General features: G+C 50.8%; 1 protein-coding gene across 1 annotated transcript; it reads right to left on the bottom strand.

The window, feature by feature from the left end:
• Nucleotides 1-12,065: 12,065 nt before the first annotated feature.
• LOC103654036 (protein FAM32A-like) lies at nucleotides 12,066-12,401 on the bottom strand. Its single transcript, XM_035967393.1, has one exon. It carries the CDS (start codon nucleotides 12,399-12,401, stop codon nucleotides 12,066-12,068), a length of 336 nt encoding a protein of 111 aa, XP_035823286.1.
• Nucleotides 12,402-13,452: the final 1,051 nt, after the last annotated feature.

Genomic DNA, 13,452 nt, shown 5'->3' on the forward strand with positions numbered 1-13,452 from the left:
TTAGAATAACCTTAACCACTTCATGGTCATCCCACTTTACGCTCCCGAGGTTGCGCACTTGGTTCACCAAGGTCTTGAGCCGGTTGTACATGTGTTGTGGCTCTTCCCCTTTGCGAAGCCGGAACCGACCGAGCTCCCCCTCGATCGTTTCCCGCTTGGTGATCTTGGTGAGCTCGTCTCCCTCGTGCGTGGTTTTGAGCACATCCCAAACCTCCTTGGCACTCTTCAACCCTTGTACTTTGTTATACTCCTCTCTACTTAGTGAGGCGAGGAGTATTGTTGTCGCTTGAGAGTTGAAGTGCTCGATTTGGGCCACCTCATCCTCATCATAGTCTTTATCCCCTACGGATGGTACCTGTGCACCAAACTCAACAACATCCCATATACTTTTGTGGAGTGAGGTTAGATGAAATCGCATTAAATCACTCCACCTAGCATAATCTTCACCATCAAAAGTTGGTGGTTTGCCTAATGGGACGGAAAGTAGAGGTGCATGTTTAGAAATGCGAGGATAGTGTAGGGGGATCTTACTAAACTTCTTACGCTCTTGGCGTTTAGAAGTTACGGAGGGCGCGTCGGAGCCGGAGGTTGATGTTGATGAAGTGTCGGTCTCGTAGTAGACCACCTTCCTCATCCTCTTTTGCTTGTCCCCGCTCCGATGCGGTTTGTGGGAAGAAGATTTTTCCTTCTTCTCTTTGTGATGAGAAGAAGATTTCTTCTCCTTCCCTTTGTTGGAGGAGCTCTTCTTCTTCTCCCTCCTCTTGGTGCGGGACTCTTCCGATGAAGTGCTCCCGTGGCTTGTAGTGGGCTTTTCGCCGGTCTCCATCTCCTTCTTGGCGTGATCTCCCGACATCACTTCGAGCGGTTAGGCTCTAATGAAGCACCGGGCTTTGATACCAATTGATAGTCACCTAGAGGGGGGTGAATAGGGCGAAACTGAAATTTACAAATATAAACACAACTACAAGCCGGGTTAGCGTTAGAAATAAAGAAACGAGTCTGCGAGAGAGGGCGCAAAACAAATCGCAAGCAAATGAAGAGTGTGACACGTGGATTTGTTTTACCGAGGTTCGGTTCTTGCAAACCTACTCCCCGTTGAGGAGGCCACAAAGGCCGGGTCTCTTTCAACCCTTCCCTCTCTCAAACGATCCCTCGGATCGAGTGAGCTTTCTCTTCTCAATCACTTGGAACACGAAGTTCCCACAAGGACCACCACAAGTTTGGTGTCTCTTGCCTCAATTACAAGTGAGTTTGATCGCAATGAAAGAATCAAGAAAGAAGAAAGCAATCCAAGCGCAAGAGCTCGAAAGAACACAAGCAAATCACTCTCTCTAGTCACTATGGCGTTGTGTGAAATTTGGAGAGGATTTGATCTCTTTGGTGTGTCTAGAATTGAATGCTAGAGCTCTTGTAGTAGTTGGGAAGTGGAAAACTTGGATGCAATGAATGGTGGGGTGGTTGGGGTATTTATAGCCCCAACCACCAAAAGTGGCCGTTGGGAGGCTGTCTGTTCGATGGCGCACCGGACAGTCCGGTGCACACCGGACATGTCCGGTGCCCCCGCCACGTCATCACTGCCGTTGGATTCTGACCGTTGGAACTTCTGACTTGTGGGCCCGCCTGGGTGTCCGGTGCACACCGGACATCTACTGTTCCTTGTCCGGTGTGCCAGTATGGGCGCGCCTGACTTCTGCGCGCGCTGCGCGCGCATTTAATGCACCGCAGAGAGCCGTTGGCGCGGAGATAGCCGTTGCTCCGGAGTTGCACCGGACAGTCCGGTGCACATCGGACATGTCCGGTGAATTATAGCGGACTAGCCGTTGGCGTTTCCCGAAGCTGGCGAGTTCCTGAGGCTGATCTTCCTTGGCGCACCGGACACTGTCCGGTGTACACCGGACAGTCCGGTGAATTATAGCGCGAGTGCCTCTGGAAATTCCCGAAGGTGGCGAGTTTGAGTTGGAGTCCTCTGGTGCACCGGACATGTCCGGTGGTGCACCGGACACTGTCCGGTGGCACACCGGACAGTCCGGTGCGCCAGACCAGAGGTGCCTTCGGTTGGCCCTTTGCTCCTTGGTTGAATCCAAAACTTGATCTTTTTATTGGCTGAGAGTGAACCTTTAGCACCTGTATAACTTATGCACTAGAGCAAACTAGTTAGTCCAATTGTCTGTGTTGGGCAATTCAACCACCAAAATTAACTTAGGAACTAGGTGTAAGCCTAATTCCCTTTCACTGAGCACGCAGAACGTCGTCACCTGGATGATGGTTCCCCCGCTCCCGTCGGGACTCAGCACCCGTACCGCTCACCTCGGCGTGGACGCCAGCCATATGGCAATCCCGACTGCAAGACCAAGATAAATCTAGACCATAGATCGTTAGAGTTGGATCTTGTAATTAATACGAAATATATACGTAGAAGCTACAGTCTTAGCGTTAGTCTCGCTCTTAGTTAGTCTTAGTTAGACAGGGTAGTTTGCTATATCCTGTGCATTTATGTTTGTCATGATGAACTATGTTTGGTTTGGATCTTTGTAATGACTGTCACTAGAGTGTGGGTATCCCCTGCATTTTGGTTTACCTATTATGTTAATGGAGTTAGTTATATAGCTGGGAAACCTTTTATTCCACTTTCCTCTTTATCTGAGAAGTTGTGTGGTCTGTGTTGGAGATTAGTGAAGATGCTCATCTGTTCAGTGCTGTTGAAGAATTCTATACTCTTTTCTTATGCTGCAAGATTTGCCAGATCAGTTCTGATGTGTGGTTGCATTCTGCAGATGTCAGAGAACATGCGCAGAGGAGGAAGGCGTGCTCAGCAGGAACGAGCCGCTCAGCAGGATGAGGTACCCCAGCAACAGCACCTGCCGCCCCCGCCCCCGATGTCGATCGAGCAGATGTTTCTGATGCAGACTCAGGCAGTTCAAGCCATCGGTCAGACTCTGGCCGCCATTCAGCAGCAGCAGCAGCAACAGCAGCAGGCCCCACCTTAGCCTCAGATGCCTCAGATGCCCAGAGACAAGCGTGCTGAATTCATGAGAGGTCATCCACCAACGTTCGCTCATTCTTCTGACCCTATGGATGCTGAAGACTGGCTGCGCACTGTGGAGCGGGAGTTGCACACCGCTCAGTGCGATGATAGGGAGAAAGTCCTGTATGGTCCCTGTCTATTGAGAGGAGCAGCTCAGTCATGGTGGGAGTCTTACCTCGCCACCCATGCCCACCCTGACGCCATCACCTGGGAAGAGTTCAGAGGTAGCTTTCGTCAGTACCATGTTCCTGCAGGTCTGATGACAGTGAAGAAGGAGGAGTTCCTAGCCCTCAAGCAAGGGCCATTGTCTGTCAGTGAGTACCGGGACAGGTTTCTGCAGTTGTCTCGCTATGCTCCTGAAGATGTCAACACCGACGCCAAGCGACAGTACCGTTTCCTGAGAGGCTTGGTTGACCCTCTGCAGTACCAACTGATGAATCACACCTTCCCAACATTCCACCACCTGATTGACAGAGCAATCATGACAGAGAGGAAGCGTAAGGAGATGGAAGATCGTAAGCGTAAGATCAGTGGACCCCAGCCTGGAAGTAGCAATCATCCTCGTTTCTCCGGCAATCAACCTCAGCAGTTCAGGCAGAACCAGCGTCCACCTCGGCAACATCAGCAGTTCCAAAGGCAGTATCCTCAGCACCAGTATCAGAATCGTCAGAGCAATCAGTCAGGAGGTCAGTTTCAGAGGCAGAATCAGCAGCCACCCCGCCTTCCTGCCCCAACAACCTAGCAGAACAATCAGGCAGCACCAGCTCAGGTTGGAAACAGAGCATGTTTCCACTGTGGAGAACAAGGCCACTGGGTGATGCAATGTCCGAAGAAAGCAGCCCAGCAGCAGTCAGGCCCCAATGCCCCAGCAAAGCAGAACGTGTCTCAGCCTAGAGCAGGCAACCGCTCTCAGCCGCGTTACAATCATGGGAGACTGAACCACTTGGAGGCTGAAGCAGTCCAGGAGACCCCCGGCATGATAGTAGGTATGTTCCCAGTCGACTCCCATATTGCAGAAGTGTTATTTGATACTGGAGCAACGCATTCTTTCATTACTGCATCATGGGTAGAAGCACATAATCTTCCAATTACTACCATGTCAACCCCACATTCAAATTGACTCAGCCGGTGGTAGAATTCGAGCTGATAGCATTTGTTTGAATGTAAGTGTGGAAATAAGGGGGATAGTGTTTCCCGCTAACCTCATAGTAATGGGTACTCAGGGAATAGATGTCATCCTAGGGATGAATTGGCTAGATAAGTATCAGGCAGTTATCAGTTGTGATAAGAGGACAATCAAGTTGGTGTCCCCACTAGGAGAGGAAGTGGCGACCGAGTTAGTCCCGCCTGAGCCAAAGAAAGGAAGTTGTTATCAGATAGCTATCGATAGCAGTGAAGCAGACCCAATTGAGAGTATCAAGGTTATGTCTGAGTTCCCAGATGTGTTTCCAAAGGACTTACCGGGTATGCCACCAGAGCGGAAAGTTGAGTTTGCCATAGAGCTTCTTCCTGGAACCGCCCCTATCTTTAAGAGAGCCTACAGAATATCTGGACCAGAGTTGGTTGAGCTTAAGAAACAGATTGATGAGCTGTCAGAAAAAGGTTACATTCGGCCAAGCACCTCGCCTTGGGCCGCTCCTATCTTGTTTGTGGAAAAGAAAGATGGCACCAAAAGGATGTGTATCGATTATCGAGCTCTGAATGAAGTCACCATCAAGAACAAGTACCCTTTGCCCAGAATAGAAGATCTGTTCGACCAGTTGAGAGGAGCCAGTGTGTTCTCCAAGATTGATCTGAGGTCAGGTTATCATCAGCTCAGGATCCGACCTTCGGACATTCCGAAGACGACATTCATTACCAAATATGGTTTGTATGAGTTCACAGTGATGTCTTTTGGTTTGACCAATGCGCCAGCGTTCTTCATGAACTTGATGAACAGTGTATTCATGGATTATCTTGATAAGTTTGTGGTGGTATTCATTGACGACATTCTGATTTATTCTCAAAGCAAAGAAGAACATGCAGATCATTTGAGGATGGTATTGCGGAGATTGCTAGAGCACCAGTTGTATGCAAAGTTGAGCAAATGTGAATTCTGGATCAATGAAGTCCTGTTCTTGGGTCACATAATCAACAAAGAAGGATTGGCTGTGGATCCGAAGAAAGTGGCAGACATTCTGAACTGGAAAGCGCCAACAGATGCCCGAGGAATCAAGAGTTTCATTGGAATGGCCAGATATTATCGGCGATTCATTGAAGGGTTTTCGAAGATTGCGAAACCAATGACAGCGTTGCTAGGCAACAAAGTTGAGTTCAAGTGGACCCAGAAATGTCAAGAGGCATTCGAAGCACTGAAAGAGAAGTTGACAACAGCGCCTGTCCTAGTCTTGCCTGATGTCCACAAGCCCTTCTCGGTGTATTGTGATGCTTGTTACACAGGTTTGGGATGTGTGTTGATGCAAGAGGGAAGAGTTGTGGCTTACTCGTCCCGGCAGTTGAAGGTTCATGAGAAGAATTACCCAATCCATGATCTAGAGTTGGCAGCAGTGGTTCACGCACTGAAGACATGGAGGCACTATCTGTATGGACAGAAATGCGATGTTTACACAGACCACTAGAGTCTGAAGTACATATTCACTCAGTCATAGTTGAATATGAGGCAGCGAAGATGGTTAGAGTTGATCAAAGATTATGAGTTGGAGATCCATTACCATCCGGGCAAAGCGAATGTAGTGGCAGATGCTTTGAGCAGGAAGAGTCAAGTCAATCTGATGGTCGCTCGTCCGATGCCTTATGAGTTGGCCAAAGAGTTTGACAGGTTGAGTCTCGGGTTTCTAAACAATTCGCGAGGAGTCACAGTCGAGTTGGAACCTACCTTGGAGCGCGAAATCAAAGAAGCGCAGAAGAATGATGAGAAGATCAGTGAGATCCGGCGACTGATTCTAGAAGGCAAAGGCAAAGATTTTCGAGAAGATGCAGAAGGTGTGATATGGTTCAAAGACCGCTTGTGTGTTCCCAATGTCCAGTCTATTCGGGAGTTGATTCTCAAGGAAGCTCATGAGACAGCCTATTCGATTCACCCTGGCAGTGAGAAGATGTATCAGGATCTGAAGAAGAAATTCTGGTGGTACGGAATGAAGAGGGAAATCGCAGAGCATGTGGCTATGTGCGATAGTTGCCAAAGAATTAAGGCAGAGCACCAGAGACATGCTGGATTGTTGCAACCATTGCAGATCCCTCAGTGGAAATGGGATGAAATCGGTATGGATTTCATAGTCGGATTGCCTCGCACTCGAGCCGGCTACGATTCCATCTGGGTAGTAGTGGACCGCTTGACCAAGTCAGCCCACTTCATACCTGTCAAGACCAACTATAGCAGTGCAGTATTGGCAGAGTTGTATATGTCTCGGATCGTTTGTCTTCATGGTGTGCCAAAGAAGATAGTGTCAGACAGAGGAACGCAGTTCACCTCTCATTTCTGGCAGCAGTTGCACGAAGCCTTGGGCACACATCTGAATTTCAGTTCAGCGTATCATCCGCAGACAGATGGTCAGACCGAAAGGACCAATCAAATTCTTGAAGACATGTTGAGAGCCTGTGCGTTGCAAGATCAGTCTGGATGGGACAAAAGATTGCCTTATGCAGAGTTTTCCTATAACAACAGTTATCAGGCCAGTTTGAAGATGTCACCATTCCAGGCGCTTTATGGAAGGAGTTGTAGAACTCCGTTGCAATGGGATCAGCCTGGAGAAAAGCAGGTGTTTGGGCCAGACATTTTGCTTGAAGCCGAAGAGAACATCAAGATGGTTCGAGAGAATCTGAAGATAGCGCAATCGAGGCAGCGAAGCTATGCAGACACAAGAAGAAGAGAGCTGAGTTTCGAGGTCGGAGACTTTGTCTATCTGAAAGTGTCACCGATCAGAGGAGTCAGAAGGTTCGGAGTCAAAGGCAAGCTAGCACCCCGCTACATTGGTCCGTACCAAATTCTCTCAAGGCGTGGAGAAGTGGCCTATCAGCTCAGTCTGACAGAGAATCTGTCCGCAGTGCATGATGTTTTTCATGTGTCTCAGTTGAAGAAGTGCTTGTGTGTGCCAGAAGAGCAGTTGCCAGTGGAAGGTCTCGAAGTCCAGGAGGACTTGACCTACGTTGAGAAGCCAGTGCAGATCCTTGAGGTTGCAGACAGAGTCACCCGAAGGAAGACCATCCGAATGTGCAAAGTCAAATGGAATCACCATTCAGAGGATGAAGCAACCTGGGAGCGTGAAGATGATCTGATGGCTAAATACCCTGAGCTCTTTGCTAGCCAACCCTGAATCTCGAGGGCGAGATTCTTTTAAGGGGGATAGGTTTGTAACGCCCTGAATTTGGGGGTAGAATTTTTTCTTCTCTTCTCTCACCAAATTCAGGCGTTACTCTTTCCTTTTTCCCTTTTCTTCTCGCTAAGCCTTGTTATTTTTCAACAGTTATAGCGAGAATTAGCTCGACATCTTGTGTAAGCAAAACCTAGAACTATTTTTGTTTGTTGCATCATGCCGGATTATGCACTCTTTTGTTTGTGGTTGAGTGAAGTGGAGAATTAGGCGTATAAGAAATTGAGGAAATTAGAAAAAGAAAAGCCTTTTCTTTTTCTCTCTCCCCCCTTCTCCCCTTTTGGCCCAGCCGCCCCCTTCCCCTTGGCCCATGCGGCCCAGCCCCCCCCTTCCCACGTGGGCCCCGCGGCGGCCCAGCCGCCCTCCCCCGCCGTGGGTCGGCCTGGTGGCCCAGCCGCGCGCCCCCTCCCCCCCTTTGGGCCCAGCCGGCCCAACCGCCCCCCCTCCCCTTTTCTTTTTTCCAAAAATCCTCCCCGCGGGCCCCGCTCGTCATCCCTTCTCTCTCTCTCCCTCACCCTAACCCTAGCCGCCGCCGCCCCGTCCCGCCCCACGCCGCCGCCGCCCCTCCCTGGCGCCGCCGCCGCGCTGGCCTCCCTCTCCGGTGAGGTTTCTCCCCCTCTCCTCCCTCCTCTCCTCCCCCTCCCTCCTCCTTCCCTCCCGTCGGCGCCCTCCCCCGCGCCATGGGCGCGCCCGGCCGGCCCCGGCCCCGGCCACCCCCGGCTCGGCCGCCGCGCCCAACCGCCCTCGGCCCCTCGCGCCCGGCCGCCCGCCCCTCGCCACGGCTCGGCCGCCCCGCCTCGGCCGCCCCCGGCCCCGGCGCGCCTCGCTCCAGCGAGCCCGCCCCTCGCCGCGCCCCGGCTGCCCCGGCTCGGCCGCCCCCGCTCGAGCCCCGCTCGGCCCCTCGCGTCCGGCCGCCCCGCTCGGCCCCGGCTCGCCCCCCCCCCCCCCCCCCGGCGGGCCCGTCCGCCCCGCCCTCGGCCGCTCCGGCAAGCCCCGCCCCCGGCCCCGGCGCGCCTCGCTCCGGCGAGCCCACCCCTCGCCGCGCCCCGGCTGCCCTGGCTCGGCCGCCCCCGCGCGAGCCCCGCTCGGCCCCTCGTGTCCGTCCGCCCCGCCCTCGGCCGCTCCGGCGAGCCCCGCCCCCGTCCGCCCCGCCCTCGGCCGCTCCGGCGAGCTCCGCCCCCGTCCGCCCCGCCCTCGGCCGCCTCGCCTCCGGCGAGCCCCGCGCCCGCTCGACCCCGCCCCGCCCCGGCTCGGCTGCCCCCGTCGCGCCCCGGCTCGGCCAGCCGCCCCCGCGCCCGGCCTCGCCCGGCCGTGTCCTCGCCCAGCCGCGCCTGGCCTCGCCCGGCCGTGTCCTCGCCCAGCCGCGTCCTCGCTCGCCCATGCTCGCTTGCCCCGGCGCGCTTGCCCACTCGCCCCGCCGTGCCTTGCTCGCGTCGTGACGGTCCCGGCGTGGCCTCGAGCTCGGCCCAGCGTGCCCATGGCGCGCGGCCTTGAGCTCGGCTAACGCACGGCCCCGACGTGCGCACGGTTAGTTCGTGGCGTGTGCGTGCGGCCTCGCGCGCGTGCCTTGGCACGACCCGTCGTGCCCCGTCTACCCCCCCCCCCCCCCCCCGTACCCTATGCGCGCTAATCCCGTTGTTCATATTAATAAGATACGAGTCTCAATTTGGAAATTGGTTACGTTAGTTAATTTGTATAGCTAATTGTCTAACTCATTCAATGTTAATCTACTAAAAGTGGTCGCGTTTACATTAGTGTATGTAGCTAGTTCTTTTGTTAGAACCAATTGGAATTAGAGCACGTGACGTCTAGTTATTCGTTTACCCGTAGTGCACCTCGAGCATAAGCCTTAACCCCTGCGAGACCTTCTCTCGTTTCTTTCTAACCAAGGTAAATTCATTATCGTATGTGATATTCTATGCATATTTACTTTATTTGTTCTCTTGCATGGTGTACTGTTTGTTTCCTAATTTGAATGGATGGATGTATGTATGCTTGCAATCGCATAGAGAACGATCCGGTTGAAGAGCCCGAGGAACTCGCAGGAGAAGCCCCTGAGCAGCAGTCGGTTGGTGGAGGCAAGTGTCCCTTGACCTATCTCTGTCCTATTCATTCTTTAATTCACCTCCCGCTTTACACATTTATGCCTGAGGATTGACTAGCTTTGTTATCCATGTCCTTGTTTACCTATTTGGGTTGGATTATTATTGCTTAGCTTTATGCTATTGCTTAACTCTAATCAATGAACATGATGAGATTATCTATGATACGCTGTTTTCCCCTCTCTTATTATGATGTTATACTTGTGGTCTTCAAGGGGGCTCGAGCGGTTTCTCGAGTGCCTCTCCGTAAGGACCTGTTCTATGGATGACCGCCCGGGAAAAAAGTGCAACCATGAGGGTGGAATGGGATGTCCTTAGCTGAATAATTAGAGGATCTGGGGTGTAGTTCACTTAGCCGTCGTGCCATCAATGGGGCTCGGTGTATGTGGCTCGCTCTGCCAAGTTTGGGTTCACCCCTTGGGGAGGAGTGCGGTGCATTTAGGAAACCTAACGGGTGGCTACAGCCCCGGGGAATCTTTGTAAAGGCTACGTAGTGATGCCCTGCTAGGCCACCTAGGTAGTGGTTAATGGGGAGTAGCTCTCTCCGGGCAGAATGGGAATCACGGCTTGTGGGTGAAGTGCACAACCTCTGCAGAGTGTTTGAAAACTGATATATCAGCCGTGCTCGCGGTTATGAGCGGCCAAGGGAGCTCCAGTGATTAGTGGTACTTGATCAGAGACATTATGGTACAGGTGGCTATGAGATCGATGGTTCTGGTTATGACTATGGTGCTGGTAAGTGGTATTCTTTCCGTTTGGAAAGGGTACATCGGGCTAATAATTTGGGTTAATGCTAAAACCTGGCTTTCTATTAGTAAATAATAATCTGGCCAACTAAAAGCAACTGCTTGACTTATCCCCACATAAAGGTAGTCCACTATAGCCAAACAGGATACTTGCTGAGTATGTTGATGTGTACTCACCCTTGCTCTACACACCAAACCCCCCATCCCCAGGTTGTCAGCATTGCAACCACTGCTCAGGAGAAGATGAAGCTGTGGAAGGAGACTTCCAGGAGTTCCAAGACTACGACGAGTTCTAGGCGTGGGTTAGCGGCAACCCCCAGTCGGCTGCCTGTGAAGGCCGCAATTATCTACGTTTCTTTTCCGCACTTTGATTTATTGTAAGGACTATATGGACGTCTCAGACGTATGATGTAATCGACTATTATTCCCTTTTAATACTATTTTGAGCACTGTGTGATGATGTCTATGTTATGTAACTGTTGTGTACGTGAATAACTGATCCTGGCACGTACATGGTTCGCATTCGGTTTGCCTTCTAAAACCGGGTGTGACAATAAAGGAGATCGTGGGAGGTAGGAGGATTTTTTATCACGAATATGTATCTAGAGGAAGAAGCTCCAATAGAGAACACCGACGTCACTGTTTTTGAAATAGACATTTCTTTTTAGAATACCTCTTCGAATAGATATCTTTTAAGGAGTGATCTCATCAAGATTAGAGTAGGCATTAGTAACTGTCATACATGACCACGAACTGGGCATACGCTTTGGCATAAAGAGTGTGAATGGTTGTCATGACAAGACATCATTTTACTACATCGTTTTACCTTGTGTATGTGTTACGTCTCTAGATTAATAAAAAACACTAGTTCTTTTCTAATATTCTATTTATATTTCATGCTTTAACATGTTATTAGTACTGTGTTTCTCTATGCACTTGCTCGAAAGAGAGGCAGGGGCCATTCCATAGGAGATAATGCCAGGCGACGAAAGGATTTGTGTCGATTTGTTGCTTGTTCTGCATGAGGACATCAGCACTGACATCGCCAAATTATGATGTATTGCTGCTTATCATGCCCAATTAGCGAAGTCGGCTCGACAGTTTAGCCAAGTTAGGCTAGGTGGGCAAGGATTTCCAACTGGTTCTCAAGTCCATGAGCGCTTGTTTCGATTCAGAGAAAATTAAAATAATATATACAAACTCAATAATAGTTCTTTGCATCAAACATCAATCAATTCGATTTGGTTCTGAATGCTTCAGGTGGGCCTCGATTCAGCCAACTTCTTGTTGCATTAGAAGTTGTACTTTCTACTTTTTAAGTACTCTAGCCTAGTGGATAATTTGTATGCGAACGTTTGGATGGGGATTGGATAGGGAAATAAAAATGGGTTGAGACAAAAGGAGGGGGCATGAGATGGATGTAGTCTTTATTTATCTATCCCTATCTTCAATTCAATTATCCAAACATGGAATCAAATGATCCCACCCTTATTTCCCACTTCCTAAATTGAAGGCCATGTTGACTTGGAAAAATTTGGGCATAATCTGTTGTTAAGCTCTGCCACTGTATTGAAAGAAAATAAGTTCCCTAGAAATATCAAAAGCGAATCACATTTTGAATAAAATGAATGCAACTAAAAGGGGCAACAAAAAAAGGCTTAAACACGTGATCAGAATACATGGAACAAGCTTTTGACAATAAATATTATCTACTGGTGGCAACAAGTCGTTTTACAATATATGTAAAATGATACATAATATGCTAACAGAAAAGTAGATAAACCCACACAGCATACAATTGTTTGTGCGTAACACAGCCAGGTTAGCCAGGACCAACTTTGGGGATGTCATAGTGCTCGCTGAGGTTAGCCAGGTACTGGTTGAAGTCGTGCATGCGGTCCTTGTACGACTTGTTTGCGACTTTGGCCATCTTCTTCATGTCGATCTTCTGCTTCTGTTCCATGTAGCGGCGCTCTGCTGGTGTGAGATGGTCATAGTCTGAATGTGGGTTCCTTTCGTCTCCATTTTTATCAGATTCAGTCTGAGACGACTCCTCACGATGGTACTTCTTCTTTTTCATTACACCACCATCTTTCACGTCCAGCGCTTTACCCTTTAGCTTCAGCCGTCCCCCAACGACGTTTTTGTATTCCAACATCTTGATGTAAAAAAAATCTAATAAAGTTGTAGAGAGACTCCTAGAGACTGCTGTTGAGCACGAGAGATGGAACCGCGAAATTTGTAAAGAGACTGCCCAACCGAACGGCATTGCGTAAGAAATATATATTACCAAGGCAAACGGGATTGCATCGTTCAGAGTGTCCGTGTCCGAGCCCGATCTCCTGTTCCACGCGGTGTCCGTGTTCGTGTCCGAGTCCGAGCTCCTGTTCCAAGCGGTTTTTGGCCGTTGAGCAGAGCACTCACCGCTGGGTCGTGGCGCGGCCCATCCTCGCGCGGTGCTGCCGTGCAAGGGCAGGTTCTCTCCTGCGGGCTGCGGTGCTGTGCGCTGACGTCGGCGCAGCCGTGCAGTCATGCTGCGGCGGTCGCCAAACTCGTCGTGCCTACGTCTCGCCCCTCACCCATCTGCTCCCTCCGGGCTCCGGCCATGTGGAATCCCCTCCTCTTCCCTCTCCAAAAAATCTGCGACCGGTCTTCTCACAGTGCTCGGTCGTCGTGCCTGAGGCTCATAGCGCCGTCGTCCTGCTGCTGCGAGGGGCTCCTGTTCCCTATGCAATCCATCGGCGAGCCCCCTCCAGTGTATAGGGCTAGCCAACGTATAGTTTCTCTGCTCCGATCTGCTCACCGATTGTTCGCCTGCTCGGCAGCGCCGTCTTTTTTGTGTGTGTCCTTTGTAGGGCTCTTCTGCTGCGGATGCGGTAGTCTGGAACCTGTGTTGCTTTTTTCGTGTGCAACGTTCGTAGGTGAGCTGCCCGTTCGAGCGTCGTAGTTCTGTGTGTTCCATGTCGTCAATGCTCTGCTCAGTGCTCTGGCCACGCAGGTTTTTCGCTTACGAAAGTTACGAACCATGCTTATGGGTTTTCCTGTCTTTGTTTCTATATGGTTGTCATGTTTAGCCTCAGTGTCTTGTACGTGGTTTCGTTTAAAAATGGTCTGGTTTGCATCTGTGAATCTCTAATCAGGTAGGGATATGCACATTGTGCCGACTGTATTACTCGCAACCATCTTCGTTGGTCATGTTCGACTTGGTG

The sequence above is a fragment of the Zea mays genome, chromosome 4 (assembly GCF_902167145.1).
Source record: "Zea mays cultivar B73 chromosome 4, Zm-B73-REFERENCE-NAM-5.0, whole genome shotgun sequence".
NCBI classification, from domain to species: domain Eukaryota; kingdom Viridiplantae; phylum Streptophyta; class Magnoliopsida; order Poales; family Poaceae; genus Zea; species Zea mays.

Excerpts from the sequence above, each read along its gene's own strand:
- LOC103654036 (XM_035967393.1), bottom strand. The coding sequence starts at position 12,401 with ATGTTGGAATACAAAAACGTCGTTGGGGGACGGCTGAAGCTAAAGGGT.